We start from the raw sequence: 24,453 nt of genomic DNA, 5'->3' as shown, positions 1-24,453 counted from the left end.
CCTAACACTAATGGTTTTTGAGAATCTTCCCATTTGGATTAAAGCTATCATTAATCCTCCAAAAATTTTCTTCGTCCCCAAAAAAGTCATTCTAAGCTTTCAATTATTTTTGCAAAGTGGGAATGAAGGCTTAATCTCAGATCTCATGAGTGATATAGGGTTTTTATTTTTATTTTTCCTCAAGTAGAAAAATAAAGTATAATAAGTAGAAAAATATAGGGTTTTTATTTTTTTCTACTTATTTATTTAATAAGTAGAAAAATATATATTGAAAAATACAAAGTATAAGATAAGATATTTCATTCATTTTTACTCAATAACTACATACTATTTTTGTTTTTTTAATTAGACAAAAATAAAGGTTTCTTCATGTGATCGTGAAATTTTTGTTTTCTTCCTATACAAGATATTATGTGTAACTAATAAATTTTGAGTAATGTTACTATTCACATTCATTTATCATTCTTCTTTTTAGGAGTGAAAAGGCCCATTAGTGGTTATTAGCTAAAATCGTTAACCGTAACTGTCTAGGCGGTTAACCGGCGATTAGCGATTAATAATTCTAATAACCGCTAACCACTTTTAAAAAATAAAATAAAATAAATAATAAATAATAAAAATATAAAAATATAAACTAAAACGATGTCATATCTATGGTAATACGATAATATCATACATATGACATCGTTTCTAAATTTTTATACATTTTTATATATATTTAAAATTTTAAACACAAAAATGACATAATTTCATATATATATATATATATATCATCACTCACATCGACTGATGTTACATATTTTAAGTGACTTTTTATAGTACTCACTAAAAAAAATTAAGTGTGATAAATAAATGTGAAGAATTACTCATAAATTCTTCCACGTTACATCACAAGTTACATTTAATTAGATACCTAAACTTTGTTCATATTTGAGTCACTTTTTTAATTTTTTAATTTTGTTTGGAGATAGAGGGATGATCATGTTAGCATAATGCCATGTTGGAAATTTGGAAATGACATTATCATTGTGGTGGGATTGGCTGGATGTCTCTTTACACAATTGGCCATTAGGCAATTAGGCCCCTTTTAGAAGTAAGAGGCTAATTATTACTTGTCTCTATTTAGATTGCTATTAATTAATTATTGTTAAGAATTCAACGTCTCAGTACACGTGGCTCACCAGCTCATCATCAATTGTTAAATCCCGACTTGTCGTTGTTTGTCGTGCCTTGAACTCTAATCCTAGCCGTTGGAGTTGCATACCATCTTTCAGGCAAAATGTCATGAGTTGTAGTCCAAAAGTAATCTACTGTCCATTCCGGGAAGAGATTTGTTTGGTGTTATTTTTCTAATCATTTTAAAAAAAAAAAAAAAACTACAATTAAATTTGTGGGAATTATATGTGTGAATCTCATAAAATCAATGGTTGATTTAAATATTTCTTGTACAGAAATCGACAAAAGCTATACACGAAAATAAAACCAAACAATTCTCTTATGAGAATGTTTCAACTTAAGGAGTGGTTGATATAATTGCATAAATAGGGGCTTATAGACCTTCAAGGCTATGTTTAGGGGTGGATATGTGAGACATGAGTATAAGTTTATATAAACCAATCTTAATTAAACACATTTAATTAAACGTGTAAAATCACTCAACTCTAATCTGTCAATTTCGTATTGAATTTGCAGGTCGTATCAAAAATTGACAACTATAAATATCGTTTGTCAAGATATGAGTATAAAATTATATAGATCAATTCTAATTTAATTTACTTAATTAAACAAATTAAATTTTTTAACTTTAAACAACTAATTTTGTGTTCATATCAAGTTCATGTATTGTCGGCTACTAAAATAAAGGAACAAGTAGAACCTAGAATGGTCAACTTTGTTAGCTAGGGTAATTGGATGTTTCCAAACCAGTCACCTTATAGGGTGGGTGGGTGTGTGTATTTTAACCTCATGAGCCATTTAGGTCTATTTGACTACCAAATCATGGGGAATGTCTAGAAAAAAGAGCAATCTGTTGTTTCTTATTTTATTAATACAACACATTAATCACGGCTACCTATTCAAATTATGTAGCCCTGCAAGTCAATTAGATAAGAAGATTCCAAGCTCACAGCTGTTACGAAAGTAAATATTAATTAAGGAAGAAGTTAGAAGGTGCTTAAGATGTACTTAGGAACCTCCAAGTCAACATCATTGAAAATATGCATGCAGTGCTGTGGAGTTGAGCCATTGATTTGTAAGAAGATTAGCTCCAACCAGTCAATCCCACGACTCTTTGAGGTTCATTCGAATTACAAATGTTGCTCAACTGTCAAGGATTTTGACCCTAATTCTTTTATTATGTGTCCATCATAAAATCATTAAAAGCAACGTCCAATCACAAAAAGTGCTGTCCCTCTATAATTGTACCTGCATTTCATTTCATTTACTTTATTTTTTTTTTTCAAACTTTATTAGTCAGCAAAATTTATCCAAGTCTTTTTCATATTTAAAAGTTATTTGAAGAGTATATATAAAATTAAATTTCTTTTTCTAAAAAAAAAAATTAGAGTCGGCGCTTGGTGGTAAAGTCTAAAATTTATTATTGTAAGGATCAAATTAAAAATATGATAAACACAATTTAGAACAAAAATAAAATAATTTATCGCATAATATGTGTTTAACAAAAAGTATATCTATAAAAGTATGTAAATATGTTTCAAAATTGATATTTCAACAAAGTAACATGACGGTACTAATATAAGTTTAAAAGAAACAGATATACAAAAGTGTCTAAAATTGTATATGACAGTCTTTTAAAGAACAGAATAGTCAAAAAAAAATTCAAAAAATTGTAGTTTACTCTCTTTTAGAATATTTTAAAAAACCATCTTGGTGTTTAACTTTGCGATGAGAAAATTAATTTCCCAACAAAGGTATTGTAGGCCCAATCAAAACACCTAGAAAAAAGTTCTCAGCTTTTTTTCTACAATTAGTAGTGTTCAAAATTTTATTTTGAGATTTAAAAAGAAAAAAATTTCATTTTTCCTACATTATTAATTAAAAAAAAAGAAGAAGAAGAAGAAGTGAGTCATTAGTTAGAAACCTGTTTTTACTCTTTGTTTGAAAATTTTAATGAAAGTGTAAAACAAACAATTTTTTAGAATTTTTATGTGGGACCATTTTGAAATGTCAAACGTGTATGTAGCTTTTGAAGCTCATGAATAATTTTTTTAAAAAACCCTTATGAATGGGCCGTGGCCATTGTCGGCCTGCAAATAAATCTGCCACTGCCGCCACTCATGGCCACCTTTGGGTGGCTCGCAGTGAGGTGGCCTCAAGCCATCCCTAGATCTCTTTGGGGGTGTCGGTGAGTTGCCCCCACCCCCCGCTAGCCACCTGCTCTAATTTTTTTTTTTAAAAAAATTAAATTAATTAGTTTTTAAATTTTTTTAGTTTTATATATTTATTTTTTTAATGCATTATTAATTTTTTTTATTATTAGGGACACATGTCATCATTTTATTGGTGAAGACATGTCACACTAACGAAATTTGTCCAGTGTTTTGAGAGAATTTGACCGCATTGACTAAATTATTATTTTGACCTACCTCAGGACCTCTGAATTTCTTTTTATACCATATAAATGGATGGAAAATGCTAAAGGCACAACTATTTTGCCCAACTTTTGACCAACTTTTGCCTTATTTTTAATTTAAAAAATAAAAAATAAAAAAAGTTTTTGAAGCAATAATTTTTATTTTGGTTATTCTTTTTTTTTTGGTATTTTTTTAAAAATAAAAGCTGTATTTTGCTTCAAAAACTTTTTCCTTATTTTTTAATTTAAAAAATAACAAAATTAAAAAAGTTTCTGAAGCAATAATTTTTATTTTGGTCTTTCTTTTATTTGGTATTTAAAAAATAAATAAAAATTGGTCATTATCATGAATAAAAGTACAATTTTTTTTTTTTTTTTTTAAATACCAAATAAAAGAAGGACCAAAATAAAAGCGATTGCTTCATAAACTTTTATAATATTTTATTTTCTTATTTTTTAAATTAAAAAATAAAAAAAAAGTTGGCCTAAAGGTAGTTCCAAGTTGGAACTGTATCATTCCTCTTCATGGATTTGTAATCCCTTCATATATTTATAGTCATTTCTACTGTCTATTTGACAGAAAACATAAAGGAAGTTTTGATTTACAAATATATGAAACTAAAATTAATCAAATTAGAAACTAGACCTATATATGGGAGCGGGGGTAATTTTGCCCAACTCCTTTGCCACTTATGCGCCAGCTTCTAGTCAAGCATTCATCCTTGTCGCGTCATGAAATTCCCTCCAAAAACGATGAGTAAAAAAACACAGAAACCTTATCTCAATAACAGAGAGTAGCATGTATATATATGGTTAGGAAAATAGGGCTTATCCTCTTGTGAACAGAGAAGAAGTAGAGCTTAATTTTGCAGCCATGGCAGCCTTGAGCTGTCAATTTCACCCTACAATCTACAAAAGTTGTCGGCATATTAAAGCCAGACCTTCAATCTCTTGCTCAATGCAGCCCTCTCAAAGTAATATCAAGGTAACACTTCAAAATAATAGAAAATAATAATAATAATAAAAAATAGAGTAACACTTGAAATATTTCTCTTTATAATTAGCTTCTTTTTGTTTCATCCAAAAGCTATGTGATCTGTACAGGTAATTGTAAATGGAGCAGCAAAAGAGATAGGCAGGGCAGCAGTAAATGCAGTGACAAAAGCAAGAGGAATGGAGGTGGCTGGTGCTGTGGATTCATATCTTGTAGGAGAAGATATTGGGAAGGTTAATTTGGATTAATCATTAATCCCTCTTTCTCTATACCTTTTCTTTTACTAATTGCTTATTGGTGCCTTTATTCCATGAAGATTTCTGCTTTTGATCCTTTTTTTTTTTTTTTTTTTTTTTTTTCATTCTTTAAAGCAGGTCTGTGACATGGAAGAGCCTCTAGAAATTCCCATAATGAATGACCTCACCATGGTATTAGGTTCCATATCTCAGGTAATATACTCAATGTCACCTTCATCTCTCTCTCTCTGTGGGTTAATCAAATTAATTAACCTAATTGTATTGCATTTTGGTAGTCAAAAGCAACAGGAGTTGTCATTGATTTCACTGATCCTTCTACAGTGTATGACAATGTGAAACAGGTAAATTAATCTCCTTCAATTCGTATTTTCGTTCAAAGAGAAAAAGAACAGGGAGAACAGAATCATAGTGATAGGGAGATTAACACTTTAAGGAGACTTTAATGGGACCATATTATAACATGATGAGACATTATTTAACTCAAAAGCTTAAAAGTTTGAGTTTGTGCCAAATTATCCTATATTTACTACTCATATGTGTGAACTCTTTTCAATGTGGGATTTTATCTTTTTACACTCATACATGTATACTCAACAATTTTTTCTTGTGTGAGTTCATCATTATATTGCTACACTCTCCCTTAAATCATATTGTTTTTTTTTATTTTTTTTTTTTTATCAATCTTATGGAGAATCTCTTGGATCACTTGTATGCTATGTGAGTTTGTGTCCTTACTCTAAGAACTCTCGTTTATGCTTGTGCCATGAATCTTTGTCCCCTTACTTCAAGGACCTTTTTCGTCCATGCCTACACCTTGCGCCTTTTGTCTCTCCTCCAAAGACTCTCGTATGAACCTATGCTACTCCACCATAATGCACACGACTATCAGTTCCGATACCACTTGTTAGGGAGATTAACACATTAGAGAGCCTTTAAGTAAAATCATTATATAGAATGTTAAGACACCACTCAACTCAAAAGTTTAAGCCTATGGATATAAACTCAATTATACTATATTAACCACTCACACATTTGAGTTCTGACAATTCACACAGTTATACAGACATGCTCGAAACATAGTTCATGGATTGTTTATTTAACATAAACGAATTTTATATTTGAACTTAAAGCATGAAAAAATCTAATTTTCTTTTGCTTATTTCTTATCATATTAGGCAACAGCATTTGGGATGAAGAGTATAGTTTATGTGCCTCGAATTCAGCCTGATACGGTAACTGCATTGTCTGCATTATGTGATAAAGCCAGCATGGTGAGCACAGGGTGAGAAGTTATATATATGAAAGTTCATCAACTTTGATTTTTCAATATTTCCTCTTTGCAATTTTGAGTTTCACATCATCAAACCATTTCAACATTTTTCTTTTTCCTTTGTTGCATTCAAAACTCCCATACTTTTAGGGTTGTCTTGTTGCCCCAACTCTATCCATAGGATCTATACTTCTCCAACAAGGTGCAATATCAGCTTCCTTCCACTACAACAACGTAGAAATTGTGGAATCAAGGCCAAGTGCAACGGTAAAACCCATCAGTCTACTTTTAAGAGTCCTCCAATTTCTGTGTATATTTATTTAGAGAACTGTTATACGATCTGATGATTTTCACTGCCACGTCATCTCAATTATATGACAGTCATATAGCAGCCTGCTAAATAGCATTACTCAATTATTTAACTATTTGAGATTATTTTTAGGCTTTTCGTAACACGAGAGGAAAAACATAGAACAAAGCAAACTCATAAGATCATTTAGACTACATAGGAATTTACTATTCATTGTATTTATATGTTTTGGGATTTGTTTTTCTTTTTAGTTACAGTAGTTGCTTGGTCATCATGATCCTTTGATAGCTCTCTAGTCACCTGCAAACCAGTCGATTGAGTATGGAGCACCAGAAAAAAGATGATCATGAAAACACTCAAAATCAATTTATTACTTCTAATATTTTGTTGCATGGGTTCATAATCGTTCTCTATTTATAGCAAGTTTAAGCCTCAAGAAAAGACCACTAAACTATTATCATTAGGTCGTGTTAATCATTTTAATTTATCTTTAGGAAATGTTCATCATTTTACATTTTGTTAATTGATAACTCAGTCCAAATGGTAGGACAGGGAAAATTCACAGTAGTGCATTTTGCATGGTGGCCATATACCTCATGGGAAATCCATTGTTCAACCTTTTCTCTTTTTCTTTTCCATTTATATATTACATGAAAGATTCACTTTCTGCAACATGCCTACACCCAATACAATCACACAAATAAATACCATAATTTGACGAACAAAATTGCCTCTGCTTTTAACGCTTTTTAGATGGCGCTTTTTATTTTTTGTTTGAAAAAGTATTATAATGCAAGTTAAAGGTGAAAATAGTTTGTAGTGTACTACTATGTTTTAGGTTGTTTGTTAATGTTTTTGTTTTGAAAAGAGAAGGCAAAAGCGAGAATGAACATTGCACATGTTGATACTTAAGTCATCTTTGATTGCCAGGATCTTCCATCGCCAGATGCAACCCAGATTGCCAATAACCTCTCTAATCTTGGCCAAATCTACAATCGACAAGATATTACAACAGATGTTCTGGTAAGCCCAACAGATAACTAATTCATATTGTTCCTCTATTGAATCCAAATCACAAAAAGGTGAAAAGCATGAAGAAACATTGAACTACATAGGTTAAACAAAATTAACAAAAGGACCAATATAATCTAAACCAACATGAAGCATTCAACAGAAGCCCATATAATTCAAACTGTCTCATCTTCTTCTTCTTTCTTTTTTGTGTCTTTTAAGGCAAGGGGTCAAGTTCTTGGAGAAGATGGGGTTCGAGTGCATAGCTTAGTCCTTCCAGGACTTCCCTCCAGTACAACAGTTTACTTCTCTGGCCCAGGAGAGGTGCTTTTGTGGTTTTCCTTTTCTGGTTTTGCAAAAATAAGGACTTGAAAAGGTTTACCTTCGTTAACTTGGTAATCTAATGCATAAATACTGCTTCCCACAGATTTACTCTCTTAAACATGATATCATTGATGTGCAATGCCTCATGCCAGGCCTAATCTTGGCCATCAGAAAGGTCGTGCGCCTCAAGGTAACCAATCAAATCCCTTTGTAATTTCTTCAAAGCATTTTCTGCTACTCAATCTCCAAAGTAAGATGCTGTTTTCTTTCTTCATTATTCTTGCAGAATCTGGTGTATGGCTTGGAGAAATTTTTGTAGAAACCCGTTTCTTCTTCTATCTCCAAAATCTGGAACTTTAACCTGGGTGTTGATCAATCGAAGATCCATACCATATCATCCTGCAAACAAAACAAAAATTCAAAAGAGGACGATTTGATAACCAAAACAGCAGAGGAGTAAAAAGATCTTTTTCTTTTGTTTCTTAATGAAATGTGTAGTTCATTGAACCTTTGAGAGACATTAAAGGTTTGTGGTATTCAATTGGAATCCAACATGATAAGGCCAATGTTCATTCATACATGATCAAGGCTTTTTTTTCAGATATTACACGGTTATTATAATCCAAACAGACACTTACGGTAATTTATGTGTTACATGGCTCAGTTCCATATGATTGCTCTCAATTCATGGGACTAGAACATGATCAAAATTTTACAAGAATCCCTTATAATCAACCAACTATACATTAGTCAGCTTTAAACTTTTAACTATTTATTTTAAAAGAGTGTATCTACCGCCAGGTAAAGAAAATGGAAATCTAATCCAAATTATTTTTCCTCTATTTTAGGTCATAACACATTACTTTTCTATTTCCATTACAAAATCCAAAGGAATTAGCACTCACTTTTTTTCTTTTTCTTTTTTTTTCCCTTTTGGAATTTTGAATTCTGACAATTTTAAAGGAACAATGATTTCCTTATTATCAAATAAATAACATCCATCCTTAGTTGATGACTTCTTTATAATTACAAAGCTAATCTCCAATTATCATTATAAACCAAAGAGATATATGCTTTGATGATGTTTCTTTTTCTTTTTCTTTTTCTCTTTTTTTTTTCCTCATTTTTTAATGCTGAAAAACATTAAAAAGCAGATATTGATTATGACATTTAGCTCTCTCCTCAAGCTAAGCCATGAACGGTTGCTTACCAGCTAATTTTCTATATGATTAGAAAGGGTGCCAAACTAACCAATGGTGGATTAAACTTGAGAACTAATAGTCATTTTCAGATGGCAACTGCATAACCAGCCAAGAAACTGGCATTCACACGGTAATGAGAAAGCAAATCTTTCAAATAGAACTTTCTGACTGATTTAACAAGTCAATAATGAGTTCTGAATTCCTTACAGATCCATACACAAGCTCTTACCTCCAAATTTGTTTGCTAGAGCTCCTATCCAGGCTTTATCTTTATCACCATATGCATAGCTCATGCTTGAAGCCAACAGGACAAACCCTTCAATCTTTTCCACCTGATTGGCACCGGGTTTTGGAACTTGTAGGACTGGCTGGACCAGGAGAGAACGGGTCCCCTTGGGTAACATCTCCCAAAGTACAGAATCTAAAATATTGATCAAACCTTTATATTGTTCCAAGAAAAAAAACAGGAAATTTAAAGAGCCACATCTAAATAAGGCAGCTTTACAATAGTATATTAACACTGTAAGAGACGTAGAGCACTCTGGCAAGCAGAATTCCAATTTTTTTTTTTTTTTTTTTTCTATTGGTTATGAATTTAACTAATAAAAAAAATGCATACAAATAGAATCTCATATTCATTTTACCAACATGACAAGGAGATGAAACTTATGTGTCATTACGGCCAAAAGAAACCACTACAAACTTTCAGGTAATATGTTATCTGAGTTATTGATTGGATTATTGTTTTACAATTTAAGGTACAGAAATATAGCACGCTGAAAATGGAAATGTCAAAGATTCTGCATATTGTAACCGAACTTATTTACCATCTCTTCCTCGAAGTAACAAATTTTTTTTTAAAAAAAAAAAAAAATGGGGGAAGAAAAGTACATGATACTAGCATCCATTGACCTCTCTTGAGATTTCATAAAATTACACTTCCTTGTCTTGTATTAGACACTAGCATCCCTTGAATTGGAAAACATTATACACTAGTCACTGTCAAGGCACTAAAAACCAAGATGTTTACATTATTTTACTGATTTACCCTCAAAAAAAAGGAAAAATACTTTTTTTTTTCACCAAATAAATGCTATTAGACCCCTACTTTCTAGTTTTCCAACTTTTCTATCTTAATTTTGAAAATTATGTTCTCCCTTACAGAAAGTTAAATGCTTCAAAAAATTGGAATCGAATTTTAATAAATAGGAATGAATTTAGTAGTGCTCAGAAATAAATAAATAAATAAATTTAGTGGTCGTATCATTTTTATAGGTAAAATTAGTATTTACAAATTTTAACCAAATTTTAATTCATTTCAGCAAAAGATTCCGTTAATCTATTACTTGAGGGCAATTTGTATATAATATTTTTGAATTCAAGGGAGGTTAGCTTCTAATTCAAAACAGTAAAGGAATACAGTGTAATTTTGCAGAATCTCAAAGCAGGTCAATGTAATTTTCCCAAATAACAACTATTGCTTCAGGTGACAAAAGGGGTTCCAAAAGAGAGGGCCCCGGTAGAAAGATAGAAATCGTGTTTGGGCACCGACCCTAGGTAGGTCCTCTCATCTATATATATAAAATAAAAAAATAAAAAAAATAAAAAAATCACCATACCTCTCCTTCTCTTAAAAGATAGGGAACTCCACACCATCAACATTTGGGAAAACATACCTTGATGCAACCCTATTTGATTTCAAAACAAACCTATTCACCCTATACCCCCTTCATCAACTTTGGTTTTTTTTTTTTTTTTTGATAAGTAACAACCAGTCTTATTAAAAGGGTAAGGCGCCCCAAGGTACACAAGAAGTATACAAAATGATCACCTAACTAGAGAAAGAAAAGTGAGTAAGGAAATCATCAACTAATTGACAACGGAGACAGATGTGCCACAGTCCAAAGATACAAAGTGTGAAAGCAAGAGGATAAAATGTCCTCCAAAGACCTCTCCAAGTTCTTAAAGCACTTATTGTTCCTTTCCTGCCATAAGCACCAAAAAAGACAAGTAGGCACCATCTTCCACACCACAGCACTCCTCCGCCTCCCAAAAGATGACCAACATGCTAACAGATCAAATACCCGTCTAGGCATCACCCAGGCCATCCCAAAGCGACTAAAGATGGCATACCACAGAGCAGAAGCAACCTCATAATGAAGAAGGAGATGATCCACCGTCTCCTTACTCCTCTTGCACATGCAACACCTGTTTATCACAATGACGTGACGCTTCCTGAGATTATCCAAGGTCAGTATTTTGCCTAGAGCCGCCGACCAAACAAAAAAAGCCACTCTCGAAGGAGCCTACGTCCGCCACACACTCTTCCAAGGGAATCTCCTACCCTCATTGCAAGCCAAAGAATAAAAGAGGGCCTTAACCTTGAATAGACCTCGTTTGGAAGAAATCCACCACAATCTATCTTTACACCCTTGTCTCACTCTCACTGAATGCAACACCTGTAGAAAGGACGCAAAGACTTCCAACTCCCAATCATGTGCCTCTCTAGTGAAACTCACATTCCACTGATTTGAACCTCTGATGTAGGAGAAAATTCACAAAACTGTTATTCTAATTATGCATTTATGTTTTAATTTTTCTTTTTAATAAGGACTAGGTTTTCCCTTTTCCATTAGGATTATATTTTCCCTTTTTAATAAGGATTGGGTTTTTTCTTTCCTATTAGGATTTGTTTTCCTTTTTCTATTAGGATTTATTTTCCTTTTCCTATTAGGTTTGCTTTTCCTTTTCCTTGTTAATTTAGGAGATGCCTAGCCTATATAAAGGCATCTAGTCTTTGCTATTTTAAGAATTCAGTTTATATTATCAATTAAATTTAAGTCTTTTAGAGTTATTTATTTGTTTGCTTATTTGGGGCACTTAGAACTTTCTCTTCCTTATTTGTTATTTTCTCTCTTCCTAGATTCCCTTTTCAATCTTCAATTCTTAGTTTCTGCTGTTATTATACGTTGTCAAAACAATCTTAGTTCTACCCAGCATTAGTTGGTATCAGAGCTTAGCGTCTTCTTGGGATGAATTTTTTCATTAGTTTTTCATGACTAGTGGTCGTGGTCGACGTGGATAGGTTCCGAATGAGGAAGTCCCTTCCCATGAGTGCAGTATACAAGACGTGATAATTGAAAATTTGCAAAGGCAGGTTGCGGAGTTAACTCAGCGTCTAGCAGCGCAAAACTTGGAAATGTATTGCAATATTGACGGTCGCAATTCAGACTCCAATTTCGAGAACCCGTATCACAAGCCTGTTCTAGTTCGGGAACAACATGTTCGGGATGAGTGTCAAGAAGACTTAAGCTTTAGAGTTGAGCTTCCAGAAATTTCTGGTACTCTCACATCCTTACCTATTGTTAGCAAGTCGCAAGCTCATCTACCAAATCCATCTCATGTGGAGGAGGAAGATAAATTTATTGAGGAAGATTTTTCTGTAGATTGGGTCTCTCCACCGATCTATGACATCTATCTTGAAGAAGAGGATTTATTGAAGGAGGTAAGTTTTGTGGTTAATACTGGAAATTTTATTGAAGAAAATAATAACTATTATGTGTTTGATGAAAGCCCTAAATTTGAAGGGTTTAATTTGGAGGTTGAAGAAATCGGTTTAGTGGATTTTCTTGGGATAGATAATATTTTATCAAATTCTCTGGATGATGGTGGTTTTGATTAGTTTTATGTGGTGGATGAGAATATTACGTTTAAAACAGAAGAGATCGTTGATCCCTTTTGGGAGATCTTCATGGCACGTGAAAGGGAAAAAATAAGTAAAGTGCGTGTGAAGATTGCATTATCTCAACTTGTTATAAAGAATTTTCAAGATTATACTTACATTCTTGTGATAATTAAGGAAGTATTATTTATATCAGAATGTTACATTATTTTACTTTTGAAGAGAAAGGGATGGAAGGGATTGATTAGTCATCCAAAGGATCGAGGCAAGAACCATCCTAATGAGAGGACGAATTATCTCCAACCCGGCAAAGATGACTTGAATTCGAGGACGAATTCTTTTCCAACCTGGGGAGACTAATGCAGGAGAAAATTCACAAAACTGTTATCTTAATTATACATGTATGCTTTAATTTTCCTTTTTAATAAGGACTAGGTCTTCCCTTTTCCATTAAGATTATATTTTCCCTTTTTAATAAGGATTGGATTTTTCCTTTCCTATTAGGTTTGCTTTTCCTTTTCCTTGTTAATTTAGGAGATGCCTAGCCTATATAAAGGCATCTAGTATTTTAGAGTTATTTCTCTGTTTGCTTATTTAGGACACTTACGGACTTTCTCTTCCCTATTTGTTATTTTCTCTCTTCCTAAATTCCCTTTTCAATCTTCAATTATTAGTTTCTGCTACTATTATACGTTGTCAGAACAATCTTAGTTCTGCCCGGCGTCAACCTCCCAACATCTCCATATTAGCCGCAACTTAAGCATTCTTCTCATGAGCAATTCCATATAAAACTGGAAATGCTACCTTGAGAACTGAATCTCCACACCACAAGTCCTGCCAAAAGCCAATCCGTGTTCCATCCCCCACCACGTGTCTAGTAAAGCCTTTGAGAGTCTCCTACCCTTTCCTGATATTCTTTGACAACCCCACCCCATAAGCTCCTCCAAGCTCAAGAGAGCACCACCTGCCCCAAAAGCTCTCATACTTTGAATCTACCACCACTCTCCACCAAGCATCTCTCTCAATCCCATAGCGACACAACCATTTCCCTAAAACTGCGCGGTTGAACACCATTAAATTTCTAATACCCAACCCTCCCTCTATAATTGGAGTGCAAACCTTTGCCCAATTTACCAAGTGAAACTTGAACTCTTCGCCTATACCACCCCATAGAAATTGGCGTTGTAGCTTCTCGATGTGCTTAGCAACACTCACCGGGATAGGAAAGAGAGACAAATAATAAGTGGGCAAATTAGCCAGGGTGCTCTTGATAAGGGTAACCCTACCACCCTTCAATAAATACATCATTTTCCATCTAGCCAACCTGTATTCTAGCTTCTCGATAACACCATCCCAAATACGTTTGGCCTTATAAGAGACTCCCAACGGAAGACTAAGATACTTCATTGGCAAAGATGCAACCCCGCATCCTAAAATGCCGGCTAACATACCCACTTGTTTCATGTTCCCCACCGGAATTAAAACCGACTTAGCAAGGTTTACCTTTAGCCCAGAAGTAGCTTAAAACAACAAAAACACGCTTCGCAAATACAGCAGCTGGCTGGGCATAGCATTGCAAAAGATCAAAGTATCATCGGCAAACAGACGATGTGAGAAAGAAGCATTACCAATTGTGAATCCTTCTAGCAGCCCACCATGCACCGACACTGAGATCATCTTGCTCAGAACCTCCATCACAAAGACAAACGACAACGGAGAAAAGGGGTCTCCTTGTCTCAATCCCCTGGAGCTACTAAAAAAAAATTAGGGGAACCATTAATCAAAATCGAAAAACACGCCGAAGAAGCAATGTTCTATCGAAGAGCACCATTTCCCCCTAAAACCACACCTCCTAAGCAAATATAACAGGAAATCCCAATTCACATGATCATAAGCTTGTTCTAGATCCATCTTACACATCACCTCTGGCTCCCCCGACCTCAACCTACTATCAAGGCATTCATTAGAAATCAAAATAAGATCTAGAATTTGCCTACCCTTAATGAAGGCACTCTGCGATTTGGAGATAATTTTATCCAACATTATCTTCAATATGTTTGCCAATGCCTTTGCAATGATTTTGTAAATACCTACCACCAGGCTAATCGGGCGGAAATCTTTCAGGTCAATAGCACCTGGAATCTTCGGAATAAGCGAAATGAAGAAAGCATTGAGGCTCTTTTCAAACATCCTTCCTGCATGAAAATCCCCAAACACCTTCATAATGTCCACCCTTAGAACATCCCAACAAACTTGGAAGAAGGCCACAGAAAACCCACCGGGACCTGACGCCTTGTCGCCATTCATTTTTTACACTACCTTAACCCAATAACCAAAGTTGTTGGGTTAAGGAAATAGTTGAGAGCACTATTTCAGGGAAGAGGACACCCAAGTATCTGGAATAACCATTAGGGAACCCAACTAGCAAGGCTTGACAACTAGACAGTTTCCAGTTTTATTGTCTGTACCAATGAGAGTAACCCTCCTTTCTGGTCAATAAGCTAGGATTGAACAGAATATCTCAAGGCCAAAATGTGAAATTTCATACAAGAAACAAAAGCTAATCCACAGAGAAAAAGCAAAATAGCTTTAAACTATGAAAATCGAACCATTAGCAAGCAAACGATTTCACCAACCCACATAAATTTGAGAACAAATTAAACCTTCCCATTAACTCTAAATTCCTCTTCGAACATAACTTAATATTTTGTGCTTAACACAGGGCAAACCCACGGATACCCTGGCTATAATATATATATTGTGCTTAACAACTCAACTTAATTTGCTCATAATTTTTGTTTTTAGCTCAAGATAAACATTTTTTTTTTTCTACCGTGTTTATTTAACTAATAAGTCAAACAAAACAAGATCCAGTAGAAAATTGAAGTAAGATTCTTTAGTGACATTATTTATTATTTATTTTTTTACTATCAACTCATTACCTGAACTCTGAGGAAAATAAAGGGTGTCCTTCAGATCTTTTAGGCCAATCCTTTCAATCTGTCTCTCAAACCAATCAAGTAAATTCGCTTTTGACACCTTCTCTGGTATGTTCCAGTAGCCACGTGCACATAATTCACCTTGAACCGATATTAACTGAAAAGATGAGACAATAAATGCTTCAAAAAGATTGATAAATTGAAGAAAAAAAATCCATATTTATAATGAATTGTGGTCTATACATATTTCATTTAGTTCTCATCAAGACTTGATTAGTATATATAATTCATGCTCCCCTGCCCTTTCTTGAAGTGTTTGATTCTATAAGTACAACATGATCACGTATACATAATGTGTAATGTTATATACCACATTTTTATCCAAAAACTAACATAGTTGGCGGTTCCAACCAACCCTTGAATTTTTTTTTTTTTAACAAGGATTGATTCAAGAGTTGATTAGAACCACCACGTCATCATTTTAAGATAAAAAATTGTAGTTTCTAGCATTATTCATATATAATTCATACTCCCCCGGACCTTTTATAAAGTGTTTGATTCCATAAATAATACATGATCACGGGATGATATACCGTAGCTATGGTGTTTGTATTGCGAAGCAAGATGTATGTTGCCCAAGCCAAGTCCTCCTTCTGAGTATCTGATATATTTTGTGACATGACAAATATTTGCTCAGTGCCTTCAGGAATAGTTGCTTGATCTGCTGGACTTGCACCCTGCAAGACTTTCCACATAACCAGGTTTACAAAGATATTGGGTAGGCGTCGCATGCACACAGCTCTAGGTGGGGCTGGATAACTATTAATTATTATAAATTTCATGTAAGTGAAGTGTTCGGATGTTATGTTCAATCTCTCAAAATACACACTATTCCGTTAATCAAATTATTGGCAATACACACTAATATTGAAATGTTGAGAGAACATGTGGCTAAAAACATTAGGATTAGGACCCTATTTAAACAATGGGAGGCTTGGCACAAAAACAAAAAACAAAAAAGTTGGTATAGAAATCACCGTGAATTTCTGCTTTCCAAGAAAGCCCTCATCGGATTCCCCATATAAAACACCATGATTTTATAAGAAAGTCATTTTCAATTCCCAATTGATGATTGAGATACAGTTACATTGCTTAACAAAATTTCAGTCTTAACAATTTGGTTCAGGAGTATCACAAACATTAAAAAGAGTTGCAAGCCCTAAACATCTCTGAATTGAAAGTCTCTCCAACAAGCCAATTAAGTACAATATGTTAGCAAAAGGTCAAAGGGGCTTGTTCATGCAGGATAAAGATCCTATAGAATTCGTAGGGTATCCTAGCACGTACGATTCTTAAATCTCAACTGTTGTTTTCAAATTAATGGTTAAGATTTTGCCATATCAGTATTGATTTATCTATAAAATACATAAAAATAAGAAGAAGAAAAAATATGATAAATACTGAGGAGGTTATAAATGTTGATATGGCAATCTCACCCATTTAAATTATAAAAAAATAAATATATAATAATAAAAAAAAAAATGGTTGGTATTTGAGAAAACCTACAAGATAGCATCATATCATACCCTAGAAATTCTAGAGGATCCTGATCCTGCTCATGCATATGCTAAGAAAATTATTATAAAACAGAACCGTTTCTAAAGATTAATTGGAAGTCGCCAACTAACAAATGATGATGATAAAGTAACATAAAGCAAAATTATAAGAAAATTACCTTAAGAAATTTTCCAATATAGGGAATAAAAATGGAGAATGCTGCCAAAGAAAGGCCCAGAACTTCTGTTCTCTACAGAAAGCGCAAAGTCAAAATGAGAAAATCAGGACAAACGCAACGAAGAATTCGAGCAAAAGGCAATCTCAAAGAAAGGGTTTGCTCACAAGCTGAGCTGGAGTGGCAGTAGCAGAATCCGAACCCACGAAATGGTTCAGAACCAGAAGCGAACCAAACCCGTAACCAATCCATCTGGGTAAGTAGGACTCGTCCAACCCAGGTATCCCTGAAACCCAAAAGCCCCACATTATACACCGCAAAACTTAGATTATACACCATATACATGCATCAATCATAGATTAAAAAAAATATACATAGAGAGATACCGAGAGTGAAGCGAAGAACGGAGAGGTTGAGTTGTTGCTGTTGATTTTGAAGGCGGGCCGAGATTGAAAAGGGTTTTGCTGTGGTTTTCTTGGCGGGGAATTGGGGATGGATTACATGCATTTTCAACGGAATTAACGGATTAAAAGAGAGCGCTTTGCTCATTTTCTTTCTTCCTGGTTGTTGGAAGCTGAGAAAGATGTTTGAAATTTTGGTTGGTGTTTGCTTATATCTGTAAGCCTGGCCCAATATCAGCCCAAACCTCAGTTTGGGCTGGGCCTTGAGTTACTCTCAAGCACAAAACCGACCTTGGTCCGTTTGGCAAACTATTTTGCCCTATTTTTACTGTTTACGTCACTTTTCTTAAAAGAAAATTAATATTAAGGGTTAAATACTCCAAACCCCCCTAGGGTTTGATAACTTTATTTTTTCCTCCCTGGAGTTTCATTTTTATCATAGGAGGTCCCTGTGGTTTTGATAAGTGACCAAATTAGTCCATCCGTTAGTTGACCGTTAGGACTGACACGTGGACCAATCAGACATCGACACGTGGCACAATCAGACATCGACCGCATTAAGCACATATATTAATTTTAAAATTTTAAAAAAAAAAATTAAAAAAAAAAATATATATATATATATATATATATATATATATATATTTTAAAAAATTAAAAAAAAAATGTATTTTAAAAAAAACATTTTTTTTAATTAAAAAATTAAATTGGTGCCACGTGTCAACATCTGATTGGTCTATGTGTCAGTCCTAAACGGTCAACTAACGGTCAACTAACGGATGGACTAACTTGGTCTTTTATCAAAACCCAGGGGGGTCCTGTGATAAAAATGAAACCCCAAGGAAGTAAAAATAAAGTTACCAAACCCCAGAGAGAGTATTTGGTATTTAACCCTAATATTAAATTATTTTTACTTTTTTCACTTTTCAATAAAAAAATTTATACCACGTCAACTTGGCAAAATGGTTTGCCAAACGAAATAAAGATTACTCAATTCAATAACCTATTTAACGTTCTAGAAAAAACTCCTTTTTTTTTATTTTTTATTTTTGTTGCTTTCTTCACTGCAGCTTAAAGTAAAAGTTGCAGTGAAGAAACCCACCCTTTTTCATCTTTGAAAGCAAAAGCTGGCATCATTTTTATCTTAAAAAGCAACAAGATTTTTTTTATTGTGTTTGACTGGCTCTCTTGATATTTTATTTGCATGAAGAATAATAAGAATAATATTACCCTTTACATAATCATTGATTGACGTAACGTACTTTATGTAACTCTTTTTTTTTCTTTTTTTTTTTTTAAGTGGCCGACATGAAAAGTTAATTAAAACATAAAGAATGCTAAGGTTTATCTGCGTGTTCTTCTGATACTACGTAGAATCAGTAGGAACCGTAGCATTTCTCTTAAAACATATTATGTTAACTAATATAAAATAGGTGTAATAAATGAATATAAAAAGTAGCATTGGCATTAATCATTTTTAATTGAGTTTCTGCCCTAGATGGGTAGTTTATAATATGCATTTATGAAAAACATTAATGTACAAGATGATATTAAGAAACATGGGACTTGACGGATTTAGCAATAACATAGGCAGGGAATCCTTTGTTTAAAGGAGCAGAATCTATGGCCAATCCCTGTACAAATTAGGTAAAAAGATAAGAGTGGCTTGATATTCCACATAGAGAGAAAGAAGACAAAAGCAAGATGCTAAGTATTACTTCCAACAATCTTACTTTACAAAAAGAAAAAGTTGCAGATTGTATACTTATTTTCCACTACATTTTACATAATTTCTCTTCCACATTGTGAGATTGAATGATGATGTCAGCTCTCAAATTATGGTACCCCTCTTCTTTTAGAAAAAAAGTTGCAGTTATCATCAGTGTCTAAAAATTGCCAATAACTTTGTTAGCTCAATTGGGATTACCTTCCATACAAACCCATGGTAGCTTGAAAATATTATCAATGAAATATAATCCCACATTGTGTCATACTTTTTGTTCACCTCAACTAACCTGAATTTTAGAACTTGAAGATGAATGAAAGTTTTTATTTCTATCAGTCAGTTGGAAGCTGGTTGCGACAAAAGGTAAGAAAGAGAGCGGAAGCAAAACGAAAAAAAAAAAAATACTAATTAGGACAACATCTTGTCATATTGAACTAGCTAGAATTCTATTACAGTATGTGGTTTTTATAGAGGAATTAAGGGTTTTCAATAGGTAGTTCAATCGAGTAGAGATCATACCTTATAAAGTAGATGTCACTAATTCGAATCGCTGTCCCTATTTCTCTCACCTTGTCTGGATATATCAAAATGCTTGGAGTGCTATATATATATATATATATATATATATATATATATATTACATGATTGGAGGCAATCAATGAAGGAGTTGGAAGAAGACTTCCATGAAATAAAAAATAAAAAATAAAAGGGGTTGTTAGGAAGCAATTAATGAGGTGTAGTCTATGAAATGTTTCTTAGGAGGTTGTTAGATATGATGGTAATTTTAATCAATTTAAAAATTAGGGATCAAAATTAGAGCTATTCTAAACAAACTAAAGGACAGATTCGTCATTAGGATAATTGATAAACATCAATTTGTATAATTAAACCATGTTTTGGAAAATTGGCGATAGTGATGGTCAAAGATTTTAAAAAAGGCCGCCGAAATTAGTCCCTAGGATATATATAGGATATTTATTACCTTTAAGCTTTGAGCAGAATGAGAGGATAAAATAAAATACAAGAGTTTGAATGAATTGCTCATTTATTTAATAACCCTATATGCTCCTCAGGAAAAATATATTTAATAACCAAATTATTTATAAAATCATATGGCTTAATTGGGATGAGCGAATCAAGTCCTTGTGTAGGTTATATATCCGCTATGCCGCGTCTGCAAGATCATCACAATTCACAATCTCCTCATAAAAATCCATATAGTGTCCACTATGGTACAAGAAACAACCTATGCCGCGTCTGCAAGATCATCACAATTCACAATCTCCTCATAAAAATCCATATAGTGTCCACTATGGTACAAGAAACAACCTCTCCTGAATACTTCTCATTATAAAGTTAAAAAACTTTCAATTTAGTGTATCGAACTTCTAATTTTTTGCAATGTCACATAAACGTTAAATTTTTAGTTAAATCCTAATGGAAGGGTGTCAAAATTACCAAAATACTTCTCATTCTTTTTTTTCTTTTTCTTTTAAAAAAAAAAAATGCAAAGATGCAGGCGTTGGTCAGGATTTAACGAAGTTTGCAAACATACTTGTGCCTGAATCTTTGCATTTTTTTTTTTTTTTTTTGGGAAACTTTAGAAAACCTCCATGAACGTTCACTCTTTTTGAATCTACGACGAGATTTGTTATGTAATAGTTTGAAAATAAGAGCCTTGCATGAACCTTGGCATTCTGCCAAACGTTCCATGCTCTAAGACCGAACGTTCAGCCTTGAGTTTGAACGTTCAATCATATGACAAAACATTCGACCAATGTCAAGGATAAGTAAAGTTAGTGTTTTTATGACCTTCTAACTAGATGTTACTCATTAGAGCTATTTATAGTAGGTTATCTAGTACTGCACATAAAGATAAATCATAGCAAAAACTTAGGATGTCGAAGGATTTGAGTGAGTGTACAAGGTAAGTGAATACTTACAACTGTTTTATACAAAAACATGTGATATGTCAACTGATTGAGCACGTGTATGTTATGAGCATAATTACTTTTCATGCAACTTGGTAAACGTTTTAATAACTTATTAATAAGATGCATTGTATAACATGGTACACCGGTACATGCAGTATAATGGTCATGAGCTTATTATATAAACTTCATTCTATGATCAAATGTGTGCATATTATATGGATGTTGGATCTAATGGTTAGTTCGTAACTGGCGTAACTATGTTTGATTGGCGGGTCACTTCATGACGTACATTATTAGTAGCGTGGGCCACCTAAGGTCGGACTCGATTTGCTAGTGTTCTTGATGGTAGCATATAATAGTCGAGACACTAGTATTGTAATACAAGTTCCTCGGGACAGAGCAAACCCTTATGAGAATAGGTAATATCTTGAGTATATCATGTATGATAGTTATGATCTATTAACACAATAATTTTCTATATTAAAACTTATAGGCGATTGTCGTTGAGATTACACATATACATCTCATAAAGCAAAACTATACTTTTATGGTGTAATAACATAGGTAACACCTTATTTGCTTACCACAACAAAATACACGTTTACTTATGCTTATAACAAGAGCTCATCTAATACTCGACTATAAGGTTTACTTATTATGTCTTAGATTTACACAGTGTTTGCGGCTTATCAGGTTACCTGTTTTGAGATGATTTTTAAAGGAAAGAAGCCTCGAGTCTATGGTATATATATCAAGTTTGATTAGAATATCCATATCTCGATTCGTAGTTCTCAGTCTATGATTAATGATAGTACATGCATGCCTTGTAATTTTTAGATATCTCAAATCTATTATTTTCACATTCCATTACAATTACTATGAATATGCTTAATGGGTAATCACTTCAATTAGTTATCAATTAACTAAATCGGAGGAATTGCCGATAACTCCACTAAAATGTTCAATGCCAATTTTGGGAGAGTTACAGTATGGTATCAGAGCATTTGGTTTTTGTCAACTGCAACAGAAAATTTGACAATAAATTATGGTGCACTAGGATTAAATTGTAAAAGACCGGATCATAGGATAGGATTAGAATTTCTGTCATGTTCTGAGTGTTGAGGTGTGAGCTAAAATAATAGTCTTATTGATTGCATAGTAATAAGTCAACTGAGAGAGAGAGCTCACATGCTCTGTGGCATAGATACTTGATTCTACTTTACACTCAAATGCGCGATCGGTGCAGTCACAAGGCAATTGTACGTGATTGACCAGAAGAATACGGACCGTATGCGCCAAGTTATAAACCTCCCTCCACACCTCCACAGAAGGTAGGCTAGTACTCATGGAGCGTGGTTATAATTGGACAACCTCAACTGAGTCACCTCAAGAGGTTATTTATATTAAACATGTTTGAGCAACTCGAGGAGTAGATAAGCAGCAAAGCCGCTGATAGTCAAATGGAAGCACCGCAGTGTGTCTGTAGTACAAGATTTTTCACCAATTCCTAGAGAGCATAATCCTTGCCTTTAGTTCCAAAAGGAGATGAGAGAACATTCAGTTTCGGCTCATCTTGCACAAAAGCAGCTCTAATGTCGAAATATCTTCAAAATATATATATAAGACACAAAATAATATATATATATATATATATATATATTATTTTGTGTCTTGAAAATGTTTTAAATGGAAGGTTTTAAAGAGCATTGAATGAAAGTTGTCTTACATTAGAAAAAGTGAAGATTTTGTTGACATTTATAAGTTCTAACAAATTTAAGCTGTTAAATGAGCTATGCTAGGGTACACCATAATACATGTTAACGTACGGTGCAAAGCACCAGATGCACACGCGCTTAGCGCCTTGATGGTGCACTTGGCACTTAGCATCGGAGCTCTGAGCGATCTGATCATGACCATTCATTTTTGGACGGTTAAGATAATTCAATCTAGTGACTTGATCTAAACTGTAAGATGCTTCTCAAGTAGATCCAGTGGTTGTATCTATTGTTGATCTAACGATTGAGATTAAATAATTAAGATAATTATTTAATCCAACGGTCAGATTTAAGTGCTAGTTGGATTATCAATTTATAGCAGTTTAATTTTTTAAAATTCAAAACAGCGGTTTTATTTTGAAATTCAAAACAACAATTTTTTTTAAAAAAATTCAAAATTATCTAAGAGTAGATAATTATCTATGACAATTCAATTATCTTTAATATCTTTGTTTTATTTCGAAATTCAAAACAGCAATTTTATCTTCGAAATTCAAAATAACAATTTTTTTTTGAAATTCGAAATTATCTGAGAATGGATAATTATCTATGACAATTCAATTCTCTTTAATCTATTTGTTTGAATTTTTTTTAAAAAAAGCATTATCCTTTTATTTTTTGGTCTCTGATTAGAATAGAAAATTTCAGGGTATTTTCGGGTTTTAACTTCGTTTGTGCAGAATGTAGTTATAATACAGAAGTTTCTAGGCTGCATTATATCCTGGAGAAAAATTTGCTGTAAACCCTGTTGCATACCAATTCTGGTGGGGGCAAATATTTTTTTAAGGAAAGTGACGTTGTAACACACCTTAGGAGCATTTTCGTTTTCTGTATTTTCCCTATTTATATAACATCTAAGGATTAGAAACAACTTCATCCCAATTGTCCTCAAGATTAGAAACTAAACAAAGACTTATAACTATTATTTAGTAGATTATAATACGACTGTCATTCAATTAAAATGACGTTATATTTGTTTGGGATCATGTCTTTTTAGGGCACTTAATTTTTTTTTAAGTGTTGATTAAATGACTGATTTTCATGCTGATTAAATCACTGATGAAATTATAAATATCATTACTCATTAAAATTAGCAAGAATTAAAATAAAATAAAAAGTCGGATTGAAAAATAGATTATGTATGCAGGAGTTTGAGCTTCCAGCAGTAGAAGCCGCACGAGGCCTTGTTTTTATTATGCGTGTATTCACACGTGGCAATCAGACGGTCTGTCTCTATCCGCAGCCCTTTTTCTTTTTTGGCACAGTATCCGTTAACCTATTTTGTTTAATTTAATAGTTAAAAC

At 33.3% G+C, this 24,453-nt stretch overlaps 2 protein-coding genes across 3 annotated transcripts; one reads left to right on the top strand and one right to left on the bottom strand.

Annotated features, from left to right (window-relative positions):
* Positions 1–4,295: 4,295 nt before the first annotated feature.
* Positions 4,296–8,336, top strand: LOC132182778 (dihydrodipicolinate reductase-like protein CRR1, chloroplastic). Its single transcript, XM_059596116.1, has 10 exons — positions 4,296–4,577; positions 4,697–4,819; positions 4,961–5,035; positions 5,119–5,184; positions 6,019–6,114; positions 6,264–6,380; positions 7,354–7,446; positions 7,657–7,758; positions 7,862–7,948; positions 8,045–8,336. The coding sequence occupies exons 1-10, from the start codon at positions 4,467–4,469 to the stop codon at positions 8,075–8,077; spliced, it is 903 nt and encodes a 300-aa protein (XP_059452099.1). The 5' UTR covers positions 4,296–4,466; the 3' UTR covers positions 8,078–8,336.
* On the bottom strand, positions 8,070–17,870 carry LOC132182779 (protein COFACTOR ASSEMBLY OF COMPLEX C SUBUNIT B CCB2, chloroplastic). Of its 2 annotated transcripts, XM_059596118.1 has the most exons (7): positions 17,700–17,870; positions 17,481–17,599; positions 17,317–17,388; positions 16,175–16,318; positions 15,585–15,738; positions 9,190–9,381; positions 8,070–8,157 (listed from the first exon to the last, which is right to left on the bottom strand). In XM_059596118.1, the coding sequence occupies exons 1-7, from the start codon at positions 17,860–17,862 to the stop codon at positions 8,153–8,155; spliced, it is 849 nt and encodes a 282-aa protein (XP_059452101.1). In that variant the 5' UTR covers positions 17,863–17,870; the 3' UTR covers positions 8,070–8,152. The 2 variants fall into 2 exon arrangements, with proteins under 2 accessions (XP_059452101.1, XP_059452100.1); XM_059596117.1 differs by lacking the exon at positions 8,070–8,157 and having other exon boundaries at positions 8,767–9,381.
* Positions 17,871–24,453: the final 6,583 nt, after the last annotated feature.

Source organism: Corylus avellana, chromosome ca5 (assembly GCF_901000735.1).
Source record: "Corylus avellana chromosome ca5, CavTom2PMs-1.0".
In the NCBI taxonomy this organism is placed as follows: Eukaryota; Viridiplantae; Streptophyta; class Magnoliopsida; order Fagales; family Betulaceae; genus Corylus; species Corylus avellana.
The sequence above is the reverse complement of the archived record's forward strand: the minus strand, read 5'-3'. Positions and strand labels throughout refer to the sequence as shown.

Excerpts from the sequence above, each read along its gene's own strand:
- LOC132182778 (XM_059596116.1), top strand. The coding sequence starts at position 4,467 with ATGGCAGCCTTGAGCTGTCAATTTCACCCTACAATCTACAAAAGTTGT. Across the intron at positions 5,185-6,018 it reads TGTATGACAATGTGAAACAG|GCAACAGCATTTGGGATGAA; the intron begins GTAAATTAATCT and ends TTATCATATTAG. Across the intron at positions 6,115-6,263 it reads TATGTGATAAAGCCAGCATG|GGTTGTCTTGTTGCCCCAAC; the intron begins GTGAGCACAGGG and ends CCATACTTTTAG.
- LOC132182779 (XM_059596117.1), bottom strand. The coding sequence starts at position 17,862 with ATGAGCAAAGCGCTCTCTTTTAATCCGTTAATTCCGTTGAAAATGCAT. Across the intron at positions 17,600-17,699 it reads CGTTCTTCGCTTCACTCTCG|GGATACCTGGGTTGGACGAG; the intron begins GTATCTCTCTAT and ends TTTGGGTTTCAG. Across the intron at positions 16,319-17,316 it reads ATATTGGAAAATTTCTTAAG|GGTGCAAGTCCAGCAGATCA; the intron begins GTAATTTTCTTA and ends AAAGTCTTGCAG.